The sequence below is a fragment of the Haemaphysalis longicornis genome, unplaced genomic scaffold (assembly GCF_048455015.1).
Source record: "Haemaphysalis longicornis isolate Haplotype H1 unplaced genomic scaffold, Haemaphysalis longicornis Haplotype H1 scaffold_10, whole genome shotgun sequence".
NCBI lineage: Eukaryota > Metazoa > Arthropoda > Arachnida > Ixodida > Ixodidae > Haemaphysalis > Haemaphysalis longicornis.
Window position 1 is genome coordinate 123,806,363 of NW_027526204.1, and position 18,626 is coordinate 123,824,988.

Sequence of the window (18,626 nt, forward strand, 5' to 3'; positions counted from 1 at the left end):
CGCAAGATGGCGGCCGCCTGAGCTGCGTAGCGAGCGGATTGAGTTCATTTTCGCCGCTTCGCTCGGCCGAGTTTGTGTTCAATCTGTGGTATTCAACACGGACGTTATCGCGATGGGAATGCCAGAGATAACGAGCCAGATTACGGGAAGTTGTGTGGCTCGAAAGGCGGAGGTCATCGAGCGCTTCGTGGTGCGCGTGACTTTACCGTCGCCAGACCCCGGAGGGTGACGCGGTGTGCGCGCTTGCGATAGCGGTTCGTGAAGTGAACTTTTAGTCGGATTTGCGATGTTTACACGCTTAGTTATTGCTGTGTTCTGACTGTGGGCTCGCTAGCCTTGAGAAAGAAACGGTCGACGCGTCAAACGCTGCGGCGCGCACGGCATAGCCGACGCGCATTGGCGCATCACATGACTGGGCAACCGGTTACGATTGAACGCCAGTAGTTGTAATTAATGCCTGCGACGTTAGTTTTAATCTTAAAAGCGACCTGACCAGCCATATCAGGTATAATCAAAGCTCGATATGTCGCGGTAAGCGTGCGCTGCGATGCGCGCGAGCCATATCGCCTTTCTTGCGCAACGTTTCCCGTGCACTTGTAATTTTCATGCAAACAGGTTTGAGTTAGTAATAAAGGAATAAAAATATGCTCTCTGCGTTAAAAATGTACGTTACTGTGGCAGCATTTAACAGTGATTTTTTTAGGGAAATTATTGATACCATTGCTCAGGGCATACTGGCTGTGCTGCGAGAAATATTGGATGCCTTGAATGTCAAAAGTAGTAAAAAAATATGCTCTTGCATTGAAGTTGGGAGTTATGCAGAATACTCTACCAAGCTTCAAAGTAGCTCATTTTCAACTTTGTGGTATGCAAACTTTTGGCAATGAACACCTGCACTATGAGTACTAAGTTGCTGTGCCAGGCAAGATAAAACATAAAAAAAAGCCAAAAATGTTCAAATTTAAGTAAAAAAAATGCTTAACTTGTTGCAATGGTGACAACACTGCAAAAGGAGGTTGTCCAGTGCGATACAGCCAACCAACTAACCTACTTTGCATTGAAAGCCCATTGAAACCCATCTCTCCTCCGTTTGGTTTGCAAAGGGGGTATGTACTCTTCACGGAGGAGCTGAAAATGATGTTTTCTAGAAAGAGAAAGGCTGAAAAGACACTTTAATTTCAAGGCAAGGCCTTCCAGAAGCCCCATGTTCAAAAGGACATGAAAGACTACAACCGTGACGACTTTTGATATGTGAAACCTATGTTGCAACTTCGGAAGCCGTTTTCTCAAAACAGTTTTTTTTGCCACCTGTGTCGCTTGTCCCAGGGATTTCTTCGTGACCGCTGGGTCTATTTTGATTCCGTTTCTTGCATTACATTCCTTGATGAACTGTTCAGATCGTGACACTTTTGGTTTTCCAGATTTGTTTTGTGTGATTTTTTTAATCAAATAATCGTTCACAGTTGACATGCCTGTTGCACATTAACCTCTAAAAAAATGAAAACTAAAAAACATTGTGTTGTAAAAAAAAAATTCTAAAACTGTCACGACCTCGTCCATTCATTTGGGAATGCAAAGCACTTCGAACAAGTTTTCTATCGTGTTTTATAAGCCGCTCAAGCTCGGTACAAGCGGAACAGAAAGAAAATTTCATACATAAAAAAGTTATCAAAATAGTAACTTCAAATTTTTATGGTGTTATCACAGAAGCATTTCCAGTTGCTGTGCCAATTTTTCATCAAAATCCACAAAGAAACGGGGGACGTGGCTTTCAAAATCAACTTTTTATTTCTTTGTGGATTTTGATGAAAATTGGCACAGCATTAAGGGGGGACGTGGCTTTCAAAATCAACTTTTTTATTTCTTTGTGGATTTTGATGAAAATTGGCACAGCAACTGGAAATGCTTCTGTGATAACACCATAAAAATTTGAAGTTAATATTTTGATAACTTTTTTATGTATGAAATTTTCTTTCTGTTCCGCTTGTACCGAGCTTGAGCGGCTTATAAAACACGATAGAAAACTTGTTCGAAGTGCTTTGCATTCTTAAATGAATGGACGAGGTCGTGACAGTTTTAGAATTTTTTTTTTACAACACAATGTTTTTTTAGTTTTCATTTTTTTAGAGGTTAATGTGCAACAGGCATGTCAACTGTGAACGATTATTTGAATAAAAAAATCACAAAAAACAAATCTGGAAAACTAAAAGTGTCACGACCTGAACAGTTCATCAAGGAATGTAATGCAAGAAACGGAATCAAAATAGACCCAGCAGTCACGAAGAAATCCCTGGGACAAGCGACACAGGTGGCAAAAAAAACTGTTTTGAGAAAACGGCTTCCGAAGTTGCAACATAGGTTTCACATATCAAAAGTCGTCACGGTTGTAGCCTTTCATGTCCTTTTGAACATGGGGCTTCTGGAAGGCCTTGCCTTGAAATTGGAGTGCCTTTTCAGCCTTTCTCTTTCCAGAAAACATCATTTTCAGCTCCTCCGTGAAGAGTACATACCCCCCTTTGCAAACCAAACGGAGGGGAGATGGGTTTCAATGGGCTTTCAATGCAAAGTAGGTTAGTTGGTTGGCTGTATCGCACTGGACAACCTCCTTTTGCAGTGTTGTCACCATGGCAACAAGTTAAGCATTTTGTTAACTTAAATTTGAACATTTTTGGCTTTTTTTTCATGTTTTATCTTGCCTGGCACAGCAACTTAGTACTCATAGTGCAGGTGTTCATTGCCAAAAGTTTGCATACCACAAGGTTGAAAATGAGCTACTTTGAAGCTTGGTAGAGTATTCTGCATAACTCCCAACTTCAATGCAAGAGCATATTTTTTTTACTACTTTTGACATTCAAGGCATCCAATATTTCTCGCAGCACAGCCAGTATGCCCTGAGCAATGGTATCAATAATTTCCCTAAAAAAATCGCTGTTAAATGCTGCCACAGTAACGTACGTCAGAGATAATATTTTATTCCTATATTACTAACTCAAACCTGTTTGCATGAAAATTACAAGTGCACGGGAAACATTGCGCAAGAAAGGCGATATGGCTCGCGCGCATCGCAGCGCACGCTTACCGCGACATATCGAGCTTTGATTATACCTGATATGGCTGGTCAGGTCGCTTTTAAGATTAAAACTAACGTTGCAGGCATTAATTACAACTACTGGCGTTCAATCGTAACCGGTTGCCCAGTCATGTGATGCTCCAATGCGCGTCGGCTATGCCGTGCGCGCCGCAGCGTTTGACGCGTCGACCGTTTCTTTCTCAAGGCTAGCGAGCCCACAGTCAAAACACAGCACTAACTAAGCGTGTAAACATCGCAAATCCGACTAAAAGTTCACTTCACGAACCGCTATCGCAAGCGCGCACACCGCGTCACCCTCCGGGGTCTGGCAACGGTAGAGTCACGCGCACCACGAAGCGTTCGATGACCTCCGCCTTTCGAGCCACACAACTTCCCGTAATCTGGCTCGTTATCTCTGGCATTCCCATCGCGATAACGTCCGTGCTGAATACCACAGATTGAACAGAAACTCGGCCGAGCGAAGCGGCGAAAATGAACTCAATCCGCTCGCTACGCAGCTCAGGCGGCCGCCATCTTGCGTTGCGCCCGCGACATCCAATCAGGAGGGTCGTCGTTCTGCGCCCCGACCGGAGGACCAATAGCGCTTCAGCATTTATTTCTAGCTTTGTTTGTGCGTCGTTTCTTTTCTGCCGTTTGTGCGTTTGTGAATGAACGAAGATAAAAGAGACGAGCGGAACCGGAAAAACGATCGCTCGGCCGATCTAACCATATCAAAATGGCCGCGCCCGGTGGCACAGTTGCGGAGATAGAGCGCTCCGAAAATTGCCGTTTTTTCGCCCTTTTGCGCTGATAGTTTGTCACCGCGCCTGACAAAAGTATTTTTTTATGCCACTTTGCGACGCTTTTCAGCGTAAAAACTTTGCAGACGCACAGAATAGGAAACATAGAAGCCGAATATGCGGGTTTCAAAAAAACGATGTTTTGGTCATTTTTCCGAAGTTGAAAGCCGCGTCCCCCCTTAAGAGCCTAGCTAATGCTGATGGCCACGCCTGATGTTTTATAGCTGCTTAATAATTGCGCCTAGTTATATTCTTGCTTTATTTGCTCAGCTCATCATGCGTCTTTACACGCTTGACTGCATGCGCTAGGCCTTTTCCAAGTGCCGGTGCTAAGCTTTGGAAACGGTGTTCACGCGATTCTTTGCCCTCGCGGGAACACTGTGCAGAGGTGCTGCAGGCATGTAGAAAGAACAAAGTGTATGTACTATGCATATGCAATATCGGTCGAAGTACCCACTTTAGGGCTCATACTCCCCCCCCCCCTCCCGTGTTGGATACTGCATACTTCGGCTACAGCGGACGTTTTTTTTCCGGATTCATGGGGTCCATTGTAACGGGCGTAGACTGTATCCCGTGACGTGCCCTACCATTATATTTAACAATGGTGACACTGCTCAGGGGACAAGGCAAGACTTGTCCTCCCCTCTTTACCTCTCTCGCAGACCATAGAATTTCATATTAATACATACTCGAAGGAAATCTGCTGCCAGTGTCTAGGCGAGCTTACATTCAGCGAGCATGCTGTCACGTACAAACTAGCTACGTTCTACTTGTCCTTGGCATGGCTCATGAACAGGCTGAAAAGTGGTCTGTAGCTGCAAAACAACGCAATATTGCTGTAAAATATTATTTAAAGCTGTCTTCTCAATTTAAACATGAATCTCCAAAAAATTTATCCATCACAAATTTTTCACAAGTTCCATGCAACCCAAACAAGACAAAAATTTTACTTTTTTGTTGATTTTGGCTTCAGGGATGAAAAGAAAGGATGTAGCAAGCCAAGCCAAGTAGAAGAAGAACGTTTCTAGCAGCCATGGCAGCACCCACAATGGCGCACAATAGCAGCGAGAGATTTCCCTCTAGTATATACTGATGTGAAACTATGGGTGTGTTCCAATTTACCCTTTAGACAGCTTCGTTGCCGTCTTCGTGGACAGTCCGCCATGTTAAGCCCCGTTCCGATTCGAATGAAGCAGTCAACGAAGACTGCTTCGAGGAGACAGCATCGAAGACAGCAACGATGCAGGCTACCTTCCTGTCTAAACTGAAAAACGATGCCAGCGCCACCTTTTCGCGTATTATTGTTGTTACAAACTAACTTGTTCTTTTATTGAAATATTTAGTGTAATTTACTAGCGCTAAAGATGATTGTTTTATTTTTATATCACGTAATGTTTGTAATAATAACGGTAATATTATTTACGAAACCTTCTGCTTGCGTTTCTCAACATGTCTGCTACGAGGCTGTCGTCTGCGTTGGTGTTGCGTTTGGGACAGCGACGGCGTTCCAATTTTATTCCTTCAGACGTCTCGTTAGCCTGCTTCGCAAGCTGTCTACCAAGCTGTCGCTGTCCGCGAATTGGAACGCAGCCTATATGCCGCAAGCACTTTCCTCGCTTTGGGCTGGCAACCACCCAAGAATAGAAAGGAAAGCTGCGCTTGCAGCCAGTTCACCTGTGCGTTTGCGCTTCTTCAGCATCTTCTTGAAGTCCTTGCGTCGAGCCTTGTTCTGCTGGAGGGCCGGGTCGATCACCTTCTCGCTGTTGGCTTTGGATGGCCTGATATGGGCCGTCTTCTTAGCCGGAGCCTTGTCCACCCACTGAGGCCCCTTGCTCTCCTCCTGCAAGTTGTAGCACGAGAACAAGGACGAGAATAAGCACAGCAAGCAGTCACGGTGCTTGATGCATGCTGCAAAACAGTGTACACTTCTGCTAGCATGTTTGGAGTGACAACCGTTAAGACAACCGAAATCTAGCCTGCAATTGAAAAGTGCTGCATTAAACTTGTTCTTACCACATCAAACTTGGTTTTGTTGGAAATTGTTGCACTATTTTTGCTTTAGCTTCTATCACCTGACATTTATGTACAAGATTTTCCTGCGCACTGTTTTTCTTGTTTAACGTGATATTGTACGCAATTTACACTTTGATAAAGCACACCACCCCCTTATGTAATGCACTCAGGCCTTTAACCCTTTGAGGGTCAAATTTTTTCGTCAAATGTGACCCCCCAGGGTCGATTTTTGTTATTGCTGATTTAAATTCTTCGGATGAATCCATTTTGAGAAAAAATTATCGTAATCTTTTTAGGGTGACCATAAAGTGACAAAAAAATCGTTTGTGTTATTACATACATGTGGTTTATTCATGAGTAACACAAGAAAAATTCTAAATAAAAACGAGAGAGTAACAAGCAGGCACCTTTCGAGTGAATCGAAATCAGATAGACATCAGTTTCGCAGGCGCAAAAACGCGGGCCGCGAGCCACGCGCGCGCGCAGCCGGATGCGCGAGCGATATACAGCGCACCACTCCTAACAAATACAGAAAAGAAAGGAGAAAAGAGCCTCATCAGTTTCGCAGGCGCTCTTGGTCTGTGGCAAGCACAAGAAGCGAGAGGCGCCCAGGGGGCGTAAGGGGCCTTAGGTGGGCGATACCCAGCGCGCCCCCTCGTTACCGGATGTGCAAGCGATAGCCGGCACGCCGCTGAGGTAAATCATAAAAAATAAAAAGAAGAGCCATTGGCGCAAGAAAATAATTTGACGTATTTCTGCAGTGCGGCAGCACATGCCGAGCAAGAGAAGCTGGCAAAAAGGGCGCGCAGTTTAAACATACAAGTGATGACGTACATGTACGTTATTGACCATTTTGAAGGTGTTTGCAGAGGACGTACATGTACGTCCGTGACCCTGAAAGGGTTAAGGGTTAGTACTTGAAATGAAATGAAACAACCTACAAAAAAGAAATGGCATAATTGTTCCAAGTTCGATGCCCCTCCCAAGCAAAAAAAAAAAAAAAGGGGGGGAAGGGGATGTGTGTTTGAAAGTAGACATCCTTCCATGGTTTATTTAAAGGCTTGATTGATTGTAGGGGTTAATGCACCGACGCAACGCAGGCGATGAGGCGCGCCGTAGTGGAGGGCTCCGGATTAATCTTGACCACCTGGGGATCTTTAATGTGTGCCGAAATCTCGTACACATGGGCGTTTTTGCTTTTCGCCTCATCAGAAAAGCGGCCGCCGCGGCCGGGAATCAAACCCGCGACCTCATGCTCAGCAGCGCAACGCCTTAGCCACTGAGCCACCGCGGCGGGTGTTTATTTAAAGGCTACCGAGTACGCCGTTGCTACACTGCTCCCATCACATCCAGTGTTGGCCTGTGTCATTCGACAGAGGTTACAGGGATGGCAGCAGCAGCTTCATTATAACATCTTGGGGCGCATTCCACCAATCGAATTAAAGCAAATTTTGTTTTTCCACAGAAGGGTTACCCACACCTCACTAATCATTTAGGAATCTACTTTTTTTTTTTTTTTTGAAACACTGTGCTCCATTCTGCTTGGGCAAGTGATTCAGCTAGGACCAGCCAAACTCTGCGGGTTCATTTCAATTAGGAAACTGCTGATAACTGGCAGATCCGACTGCTGCTCCAAATCGATTAGTAGGCTACGCCATTAGTTGATTAGTTAAAACGTTTTTGTATGGTAAGTGCATTACCTGTTTCCCCCACACCTCCCGCTTCTGTTCGAAACAAATCCTAATCACCGACTTCAAAAATCCTAGCTATTCCTTTCTGGATAACCTATGGCCACTGATAAGCAAAGCCCACAGTAGACTCCATGCCTGGAGTTAGCACAGCCTCGGAACGAAATAAATTAAACTCGAAGTGGTAATAAATTAAATGCCCTTCAAATTACCAAATGCGCAATTGACAAACAAAGTTTGCAGGCACTGTGTAACACAGGCCACCCAAGTGCCCAGAGTGATAAATTAAACAAATCCAAATTAATGCAACTGTAACTATTGCGTAACGAGATGAGCAGCCCACGTGACCCACCTCTTCAGTCTCCATCGAAGCAGGCACTTCTTCTTCGGGTGCGAGGTCGGCAGCACCCATGGATTCCAGCTGGACCACATCCATCGGACGGACCACAGGAAGGCCTGAGAATGGCACGATGGATCAGCACCCACCCGTGCTTCAGTTCAATGGAGACCTCCTTCATTGTCATGATTACACGCAATGCAATAAAAACTTGGCCGCTTGAGTTTTGGACATACAGACAACACGATTAGATCAACACATCAACACCCCCCCCCCCCCCCCCCCCCCGAACAGCAATGATTTATTAAGGGGGGACACTGGTCTTGAGGACAGAAAATTTGCCAAAAAAAAATCAATTTTCTGTATTAATTTTATTTGCAGTCTACAGGTCCCAAAGAATGTACCTGCAAAATATCATAGCTGTACCATAAGTATTCACAAAGCTGTTGCCGTTTGAAGTCGCCTAAATGACTATTTTTGCCTATGTTTGCAAACTTCGTGCCTTGTTTTATCAGAACCAATTTTTTTCCCACATGGTCAGCTGTCGGGTACAATATCTTGGGATGTACTGGTTCGATTTACATCATTTTTGCTGCATTCGAAAGCTTGTGAACTGAACAGTGCAATAAAACCACAAAAGTACAAAATTTCTTTTTGCTGGCACAAGATTTTACGCGGTTAGTTTTACAAAAACATTGTAAATTGATCACCTGACATTTACGAATTTTACAGCGTTTGCAGAAGCCATGTTAAAATTACTGCAGTGGTATAGTTGCACTCCCTGGTCCTTCTAGAGCACAAAGGGATAAAAGCTATTTGAGTATTTTATAGGTACATAATGAAAAAACTGCCCGAAACGGAGTGACATAACAGGTTGCACAACTCAAAACTTGCACCCCATAGACAAAAACTGACTGCATATTTGTGCTCAGGATGTTGAAATACACTGAATGTGTAAATCTCAAGCACATAGGTTAAAAAACAACAAAAATGTCCTCAAGACCAATGTCTCCCCTTAATGACGAATACGTATTGTTTCACTAACACAAAAAGCATATTTAGAATAGCATTAACCACTAAAGGAGGCAACCCACAACACTTAGCACGTTTCAATCAGAAATGAATTCACACTGCATTTGTGTGAAACACAAAACAACACTCCAGAATTCTCGCACTCTTTTTCAGATATATGTTTTCTTCACAGCTAGAAGTTTGCTTCTAGCAACTGAGGCAAAAAACTTTTTGACTATTATTTTAATATTAGAAGCATTAAGTGTCTGATATTATTTAAAAAGCCTTTCCGAAAGGCGCCCCTATTCCAAATGTGAAAAATTCCTTTCCCGCTTGAATGCCTGAGGTGCAGCAACATTTTTGTTTCTTCCCCATCACATAAGCCTTTTGTTAAGCTTGGACAAACCGACCCTGAAACCTCTTTCGTAAGCCGTTACTAGAGTGCCACCTTGCAACAACAGAACTGGGAAAATTCGAGCCCCTTCCTTTAGGTGAAGAGACAGATGGCAGGAAGAGAAGGGAATCGGGGCGCCCCCTCACCCTCCAGCTCCTTTTGCTCGTCCTCAGCGAGGGCCTCCAAGTCGAACTCGGCGCTCAGGGCCGACACTATGCTGGTGCCTTCCACGCTTGCCGCTTCCTCGGGGGGCTCCGTGCAGTACTTGATCCGGCCACTGCATAAGGAGAGAAGGCGCAGAAGAAAGTTGACTCGTAAGAAGTATCATTTAAGGGGGTGCACTGGTGCTAAACCAAAAATGCTTATTAGATGCGACGCTCAGAGCATCTCTTGTCGGCGGCCCTGTCCTTCCTGCGTGCGTCCATTGTTGTCCGCGTGCATCCGTTGTCCGCAGCCACTCTCCCCCTCTCCTCTCCGATAACGAACACTCTCTCGCGAGGGGCATTAGATTGGATTGGATTGGATTGGCTTGGCTTGGCTTGGCTTGGATGTGGATTGGATGTGGATTATAGTGGATTGTGTTGGATTATGTTGCGTCATAGCCGCGGCACTCTCTCCGCGGTCTCCTCTCCTTCGGGCGCGCTGCGCATAGACCGGTGTGCCACTCTCCGGCGGCGTTTCGGTCGACAGTTGCTCTCAGCTGGCGCTTGAACCCCCTTCAGCGTCGCATCACACCAGGGTTCCCGCGAGGGGAGGTGGGCGTAATTTTTTTCACAGTTATGATGATAGAAATTGGAGAACACATGTAGTTTTTCATTCTGATTGTAGATATAAAATTTGTTTTTGTGTAAAGCAACTACATTCAAATTTATTCGGATTTTTTTACTTGATTTTTTGACAGCCTTTGTAAAGAAACTGCTGCAGGGATGCAGCTGAACGAGGTGCCAGTGAACTGTGAACAAATCAAGGAGTGCGATAACACTAACATTATCATTCTATCTGGCCTGCAGCAGAAGTTATGACCATTTGAAGTTTGGGCTTGGAAGGTGGGAACCAGAACAAACGATTTTCGCCTAAACACTGGTTCAGGCGAAAATCACTTCGTACTGCAAGTTGGTGTACATATTTCCCTGCAATAAATTTCTTTTGGATTAGATTATTATTCATGGTGAGTGGCATGGACTTTCTTTTGTTGCCGCATTTTAAATCGTTTAACCCTTTGAGGGTCGAATTTTTTCGCCAAATGCGACCCCCCAGGGTAGATTTTTTTTATTGCTGATTTAAATTCTTGGGATGACTCTACTTCGAGAAAAAATAATCGTAATTTTTTAGGGTGACCATAAAGTCACAAAAAAATTGTTTGTGTTGTTACATACATGTGGTTTATTCATGAGTAACACAAGAAAAACTCTAAATAGAAACGAGAGAGTAATAAGCCGGCACCTTTTGAGTAAATAAAAATCAGATAGACATCAGTTTCGCAGGCGCAAAAAGTGGGAAGCGCCCGGAGGACGAACCGAAACCAGCTGCTGCGGGAGCGATAGATCGCGCACCACTCATAAAATACAAAAAAGGAGAAAAGAGCCTCATCAGTTTTGCAGGCGACCTTGGTCTGTGGCAGGCGCAAAAAGCAAGAGGCACCCGGTGGGCGCTACCCAGCGCGCCCCCTCGTTACCGGATGCGCAAGCGATAGCGGGCGCGCCGCTGAAGTAAATCATAAAAAAATAAAAAACAGAGCCATTGGCGCAAGAAAAAAATTTGACGTATTTCCGAAGTATGGCAGAGCATGCCAAGCAAGAGAAGTTGGCGAAAAAGGCGCACTTTTTAAAGATACAAGCAATGCCGTACATGTATGTCATTGACCATTTTGAAAGTGTTTGCCGACTTGTACATGTACTTGTACATGTACGACCGTGACCCTCAAAGGGTTAAAACTCTTTATAACGAATTTTATATTGAAGTTTGTTATAAGTGGGTTTGGTTATATCGAACTACTTCGTATGGCAAACAAATCGGGTATAATCACACTGTTCGTTATAACCAGGTTTCACTGTATAATAATGCATGTTGCATTACCTGCTCTCTGATGAGAACAGTATGGATGCCTAGTTCCACTGCTCATCTGCGGTGAGTCCTGCCTTATGTCACAGCTTAAAGGGGTCCTGAAATGCCTTCCGCCGATGCATGGATGTACATGTAACCAAATAAAGCAATGTATTAGCAATCTCCTCCTGCAAGAATTTTGTTAAAGCGATGAGTATTAGCTGAGAAATCGTAAATCAAAAACCGCGAATTATCGTCGCGCCGTATTTCCTCCTCCTTTCAACTCTTTCTTCGCTGTTGGCCTCCCCTCCCATGATGCTCCGCTCCTCAGCGGTGACGTACTTCCGCTATTGCGCTCCCACAGACTGCCGTCTGCTACGGGCCAGCTCTTTCGGCTTTTTCATCTCTGTAGACACCATGGACACAGGCTGGAAAAGCGAACGAATGACCTGGCCGCATGTATGCGGCCTGGCCTTGCCCTTTCGCGGTGTACGTAGCTGCAGGGCTGCAGTTGGTATCGGCGGCGAACTCGCAGCCGCGTGGGGAGAATCGTGCGCTCGTTCCCTTTGGTGCACCGCGCACTGTTTATCCAAAAAGCGCGGTCTCAGATGTGGCCCCGCTGGTGCCGGGTGTTATTTTGCGGTGGTTGTAATTCCTACTACCGGCGGCATGTGAAAAAAGACATTTTCAACCGACACAGAACCCGTGCACAAAACGCGCCGGATCGGATCGCTTTATCAGCGGCGATGAACGTGAAGGCGAAGAGCAAACCAACGCTGCACTCGATCAGCGAGAACCCGTGTTCTGACAAGCTGCACCCATGTGTTGCATTCAACACTGACGGGAAAGCGTTTGTTTGCACTTGTTTGGATAGTCGTAAAATGTCCAAACACTCCGGCACTCCGCTAGCAGATCAGCCGGCGAGACATTTCGGAAAACATTTGACAGATGGCGCCGTATGCATTAGTGTGTCGCTACGCAAAACTGATGAGACGCTCTACTAAAACTCCCATCGCGGTGTCACGTAGCGGGACGCAAAAATTTAGCATTTAGCGTATGCAAAGGCCACAAACGCTGTACTAAAACTCTATTAGCAGCAAAATAGCGTGCGTATGTGAAACCGCTTGCGTTTACAAAGCTGCACGCCGAGCGCGTACGTTTCAAACCTAGTGACATCGTTTAAATACACTGGCAAGCACAGTGTAACGTAGTCAGATATCAACCGTATGCTCAGGCGACAAGCAAGAGCTTGTTTTATGTGGGGCGGAGATTGCGCATAAAGGCCCGTTCGCACTTGTGACGAAAGCGAGTGAGAGCGGCAGGAATTCCGTCGCTTTGTCGCGCGACGATCGTTTTTGTCGAATGGTCGGGACAAATTTTGGTTGCGCGACAGAATTCCCGTCGCTTTCGCTCGCTTTCGTCGCAAGCGGGAATGGAAAGTTCTGCCGCTGCCGTCTGCTACGCAGCTCGGAGGTAACCGCGCGATCTGCTCGGGCCGGATGAACGCGCACACTCCCGCACGGCAGCGCCCCAAGCGGCAGACGGCCGCGTACATCGCTCCCGGCGCTCGCCTGGAGCCCGCCATCGGCAGACTAGCCAGTATATTTCAGGCACTATAATGGAGGAGAGATTTTTTGCTTCCCATGAACCTAGTTCTTTGCCCCTGTGTTTTTAAATACGTGAAGTGGTTAGCACGTCGTCCTCACGCAGCTCTGTATCGTCGTAGCATCGCTGATTGTCCGAACGAAGCTTGCAGCTAAGCCAATGCAGCGACCGAAGCTGTGTGTGTGTGTGTGCATCGCCTCCTGTGTGTTGTGGACGCGTTCGTTTCGCGATGAAATGCGACATTGTACTTCTGCGGGTGGATAGTGCTTCCCATGGTCTGGATTATCTTTCTCGAACGACGTACCACTCAACCTCGCATGGGGTATGTGTAGTGTGCCTGGCTAAAAGCCTTCTCGCTTGCGCGCCAGAGTTGTGACTTGCTGCTCGTCCCCGCAAACCGGGTGTGAGGTGAGTGCCGTATTTACGACGGGCAGGAGGAGGCAACTCATCGTCTGTCAATCGCGGTTCAGACTTGCAACGCATGTTGTGACGTTGCGTTCGTTCGAAACGCATCTCTGGATTGTTTTGAAGTTGAATAAAATGTACGCGTCAAACCCGGGCATTCGGCTCAGGGCGTTCTCTGCGATTGCACCAAAGAAGTGCCACGGGACTTTCTTTATGGTACGTACTCACGTAAGATAAAATCCACGTCGTGTTATGGCCGTGTTGCATTCAATACAAACGGTTAAGCGTTTGTTTACACTTGTTTCGTTTGTCGTAAAATGTCAAAGCACTCCGGCACTCCGCTGGCAGATCAGCCGGCGAGCCGACGCTGAGCAGACGACTCATCTCTTTGCCGGAAGTGCGTGAAAAAGCCGCCCAATAGCAGGATGTCTAGCTCATGACGAACATCTGGGAATCGATGATGTAGACATGTGAAGATGGCGGCGTCCAAAAACACGAAGGAAAGGGTGAGAAAAAAGCGACAAACTTTGCAACAAAAGTGTGAGCTTTCCGCTGCGCGTAAAAGAGTAATACTTGGCACAGGTGACGTTGGCGACCCAATCTAGCGATTGCGCTAGTTCATTTAGTGTGCTCAAAATGCCTTTCAGGGCCCCTTTAAGCTTGACACGCAGCTTGACAGACAGACACAGAGAAAACATGGACACATCGGAGACTGAACAAACCCTTGTGAATTGTTTCTTATAGTTTCCTCGAAGCAGCACTCTCAAGCGGATCATTGCCCAAGACGAGAGCACATGAAGATTAGTGTGTGGGAAAGGGCCGGACAGTGTAATGGGAAAGTGGTTGCTTGCCCATTTTCGGCTCCTGCGGCAGCCAATGTTTCAAAGTGTCTGAATTCTCCAAGAAATCTCTGAGAAAACTGAAAATTCTCAGGAATCCTCAGTTTTGTCCATTTCATGTCCGTTTCAAAGTGCCCGTCTTGAGCGAGCCCTGATTGGAGGAAAGCAGACAATCAGAAGGAAAGCAGAAAGCAGACAATGGGAAGAAAGCCGCCAATCAGCACAAGCAAGGTGGGGCATCGGTTTCTGCACATGTTATTGGTTGGAGGCATCGCAAATGAAACTACACCACGACTGAACTGGACGCAATATGGTCACGTTTGAAACAGAGAGACTCGGAACTCCTCCACTCTGCGTCTCGCTCACCAGTTCCAGTCGGACAGCACCTTGCGGGCGGCGGCGGCTGCGTTGGGCAGTCCCCCCTTGCGCAGCCGGCCCATGCGCTTGGCCAGCATGAGCAGCAGCTCCTCGGGCGAGCCGTACTCCGGCAGGCGGTACTGCAGCATGAGCTGCTCGCGCGAGGCCCGCCGCAGGATGGAGCAGGCCGCCGCCACGGGGTCCTCCAGGGACTGGGGGCTCTTGGCGTTGCGCAGGGCCACCGTGGCCTCCGTGGAGTCGCCCGAGGCGAGCACCACCCCCGGGCTGTCCAGCAGCCACACGTGCTTGTCCAGCTGCACCCGCTGCATGACCCTGCTCGTTCGAGAGGGAGAGATGGAGAATGTGCAGAAAGGGTGTATTAGGAGAGAGGGAGCTGATCACAGGGATAATAGCCAGGGAAAGAGAAAGACAGGCACAGTGGAGCACCACCGACACTATCCTCACTGATTTGTTTCTTGTTTTCTTTCTGGCAGTTGGGCTGGTGAGCGTGTGGTACTGATGTGACTTGTGTGGTTCAATTCACTTTCAAACCGTCCCTTTTCCCTTAGATGACGATACCCTTTTTTAGGGGCAAAGCCGCTTAGGGGCTGGGATTGTTGGTGTCTCCTGTCGTTGTCGTCGTCATCATAATCGTTGTTCGTCTCATGTAGTCACAGTACTAAAACAACGGGATACTCGTTTACGCTTAACGCTATAATGAAATGCGTACTAAAAAAACACCGGGACACTCACCCACGCCTCTTGATAGAGAGCTTCGTGCTTTAAAGACAAGAGACTTTTACAGCAAAGCTGTATGCCTCTACCCACCCAACAGTTTCATCTCCATTGGCAAAAACACCAAGGCACCAAGAATACAGTTATACACTGCATGCTTCGCCCCTCCCCAGGTTTCACGTTAATAGAGATGGCCCAAGATTTTTTTTCCATTCATTGAAGAAAATAATGATGACGTTTTCAAAACTCCTTCGTTTGAACCCAAACAGTGAAGAGAGCTGACCCCTGCACAATAAAAGAATGCATCGTATGTTTATTCCCTACACCCCACAACTTTGCCTCAGCAGGTACTTTATCTTCGACGCAAGCCTTGGCATAATAGAGCAATGACTGCTCTACAGGACAATCTCTAATTCTTCATGAAGGGGTGCCCGAAATCGTTGTGTGGTGCCAGTTGTTTGCTAGAGAAACAGGGCGCATAGCTTACATTTCTTGGTGCATCTCCGCACCACAGGTAAAATTATTCTCTGGAAACACCACACCACATGTATGGCAGAGCTTAGTATTAGAAGACAGAGGAGAAGATTGATTCACTACAATCTATTCCAAACTAGGAGAACATGGAGTAGTCGCATTCAGCTTTACTCATTTCTTCTTGGCTGCTTACAGCTCAAAAAGGAAGGGCTCATTATCTGACTAAACAATAAAATTCAACTGCAAGCTATGTCAAAGATCCGGATTAAAATTAAACTGCTTCTTCCACGCCTTTTTTTTTCACTTTCTCGTCTGCGTACTCAGGGGTTCATTTTTGCGCACGTTTCAGCTCTTCTAGACATCCCACAACACCGCACGACAGTTCAGCAAGAAAGGGCCGCCCCTTCCTGCTTGTGCTTCCCGCCAGCTTATACTTTACTTACCATACACATGCGTGCACTTTTGACTTGGTGTACGCATCTGGAAGATTATTAAAACGAACGCTTTCTAAGCAGTTCCTATGGCAACATATCAAAAAACTATTGCATTTCCTTGTAGACCAGTTAGCCTACCGAAAAGTTCTGATAAGATCTCTTGACACACGGCGCATACTTGGTACCAGGCTTCCATTGTGTCAAAACAGTTACTTAAAAATCGCGAAAAAGGAACGGTTATAGATAAGACAATACACACATCGATCATGAAAAAGGAGTACAATTTAGTACACATTTATCTCATAAACCAGGTATCGGCATACATCTAGACTGTCCGTAGATGCATGTGAAAAATCGTTGCATTGGTTCGTTCTTCATCTACGATCTGGCTCCTTGAAGGCTTGTACGCACTTTCAGTGAAGGTTACATGCACTTTTCGCTTTCATGCTTCTCTCAACTTTCTTAAAAAAAGGCTGATAAATTTTTTGAGAGGCACCGTTGCTCGTCTCATCATAAGCAAAGGCTGCGAATTGGCCAGTCATGCGTCGTGGAAGCGAGATTATAATGATGCTCCTGTGTCCTAATGAGAGGTACGAGAGGAGCCCACTTATACCCTACTTACACGGCGGAAGTAACCGCAGTTACGTTTAACCGTGGTTACTAAACTTTAACCGCGGTTGTTGCAAACTACGGTTTTGGCTGTTACGCGGGAAGTTCCAAGTGTGTCGGCAGCAGTCACTTGGTCGTGAGCGTAACAAAAATAATTTAGCAAACTCTTAACCTTGCGATAAAAAACGAGAGAAGCAGTGTAAACAAAAGGAAATATCCTTAAGACAGTTGCTTCAGACCCAAACGCGACGCACTCGCACACAGCGAGAGAGGGGCTTCCCCAACAGCTCACACGCAACCGGCTTGGCTTTCTTGGGTAGGCTCGGTGTTGGGAACTTTAGGCTTAGCATCGCAGTAGATATTTGACCACTGGTATCTTCACAACTGCGAATTACAATACACAGTACAATTTTTAACCACACCAACACCCACTTTCTCGCATGTGGAAGTTCTTTTCCGTGATCAGATTGATTTCGTAGAGCGGCAACAAGCTGTTGCTGCCGTGGTCTGGGCCGGTTCGAGCTGTTGCCAGTTCTGTGTGGGCAGGCTTGCCGGGCGCGCCAGCATGCAAGCCCGGCCAATGTGCGCGTGGATCATTTCCAAGTGCTGAAAATGCTTCACGATTGCCTGCTTCATCCATTTTCTTCCCGAACCACACGTGAAACTTACAAATTTAGCACAGCTTCTGTCATAGTTGATCGGGTCGATCGGGAAACGAGCCGCTGCTCACGGGCAGTCGCACTGACTGTGTGAGCAACGCAAAGAACGCAAGTGCCTCTTAGGGGCAGCTTTGGGGCGCCGGTTATTTGAGGGCCTTCGTCTCCTCCGAACGCCAGGTGATATTTTTTTTTTTTTTCCCCACCTCCGCTGATGCGTGCCGCCACTTGCATCCGAACTGAGTTGTGCGATTTTGAACACTGCAGCTGCGGAAACTGCAGTTAGCGTGACTGAACTTAGGTGGCCAAGCTCAGTTTGCGTTAACCATGATTAGCAGGGCAACCACAGTTTCGTCTGTTGTGTAACGCAGCAAACTGTGGTTTTGTCTAACCACGGTTTGCTTAAGGGGGGCGCGGCTTTCAACTTCGGAAAAATGACCAAAACATCGTTTTTTTGAAACCCACATATTCGGCTTCTATGTTTCCTATTCTGTGCGTCTGCAAAGTTTTTACGCTGAAAAGCTTCGCAAAGTGGCATAAAAAAATACTTTTGTCAGGCGCGGTGACAAACTATCAGCGCAAAAGGGCGAAAAAACGGCAATTTTCGGAGCGCTCTATCTCCGCAACGGTGCCACCGGGCGCGGCCATTTTGGTATGGTTAGATCGGACGAGCGATCGTCTTTCCGGTTCCGCTCGTCTCTTGTATCTTCGTTCATTCACAAACGCACAAACGGCCGAAAAGAAACGACGCACAAACGAAGCTAGAAATAGATGCTGAAGCGCTATTGGTCCTCCGGTCGGGGCGCAGAACAACGACCCTCCTGATTGGATGTCGCGGGCGCAACGCAAGATGGCGGCCGCCTGAGCTGCATAGCGAGCGGTTTGAGTTCATTTTCGCCGCTTCGCTCGGCCGAGTTTCTGTTCAATCTGTGGTATTCAACACGCACGTTATCGCGATGGGAATGCCAGAGATAACGAGCCAGATTACGGGAAGTTGTGTGGCTCGAAAGGCGGAGGTCATCGAACTCTTCGTAATGCGCGTGACTCTACCGTCGCCAGACCTTGGAGGGTGGTGTGCGCGCTTGCGATAGCGGTTCGTGAAGTGAACTTTTAGTCGGATTTGCGATGTTTACACGCTTAGTTATTGCTGTGTTTT

The 18,626-nt window shown here is 46.6% G+C and overlaps 1 protein-coding gene across 1 annotated transcript in view; it reads right to left on the reverse strand.

Annotated features, from left to right (window-relative positions):
* The window catches only part of Ns1 (Nucleostemin 1), a 45,888-nt gene that overhangs the window by 1,903 nt on the left and 25,359 nt on the right, over positions 1 to 18,626 (reverse strand). Inside the window, exons 10-13 of the mRNA XM_077690593.1 lie at positions 14,572 to 14,895; positions 9,460 to 9,590; positions 7,924 to 8,027; positions 5,545 to 5,710 (exon numbers count right to left, since the gene is read on the reverse strand). Of these exons, the coding sequence (XP_077546719.1) occupies positions 5,545 to 5,710; positions 7,924 to 8,027; positions 9,460 to 9,590; positions 14,572 to 14,895 (725 nt within the window). The remainder of the gene's footprint in view (positions 1 to 5,544; positions 5,711 to 7,923; positions 8,028 to 9,459; positions 9,591 to 14,571; positions 14,896 to 18,626) is intronic.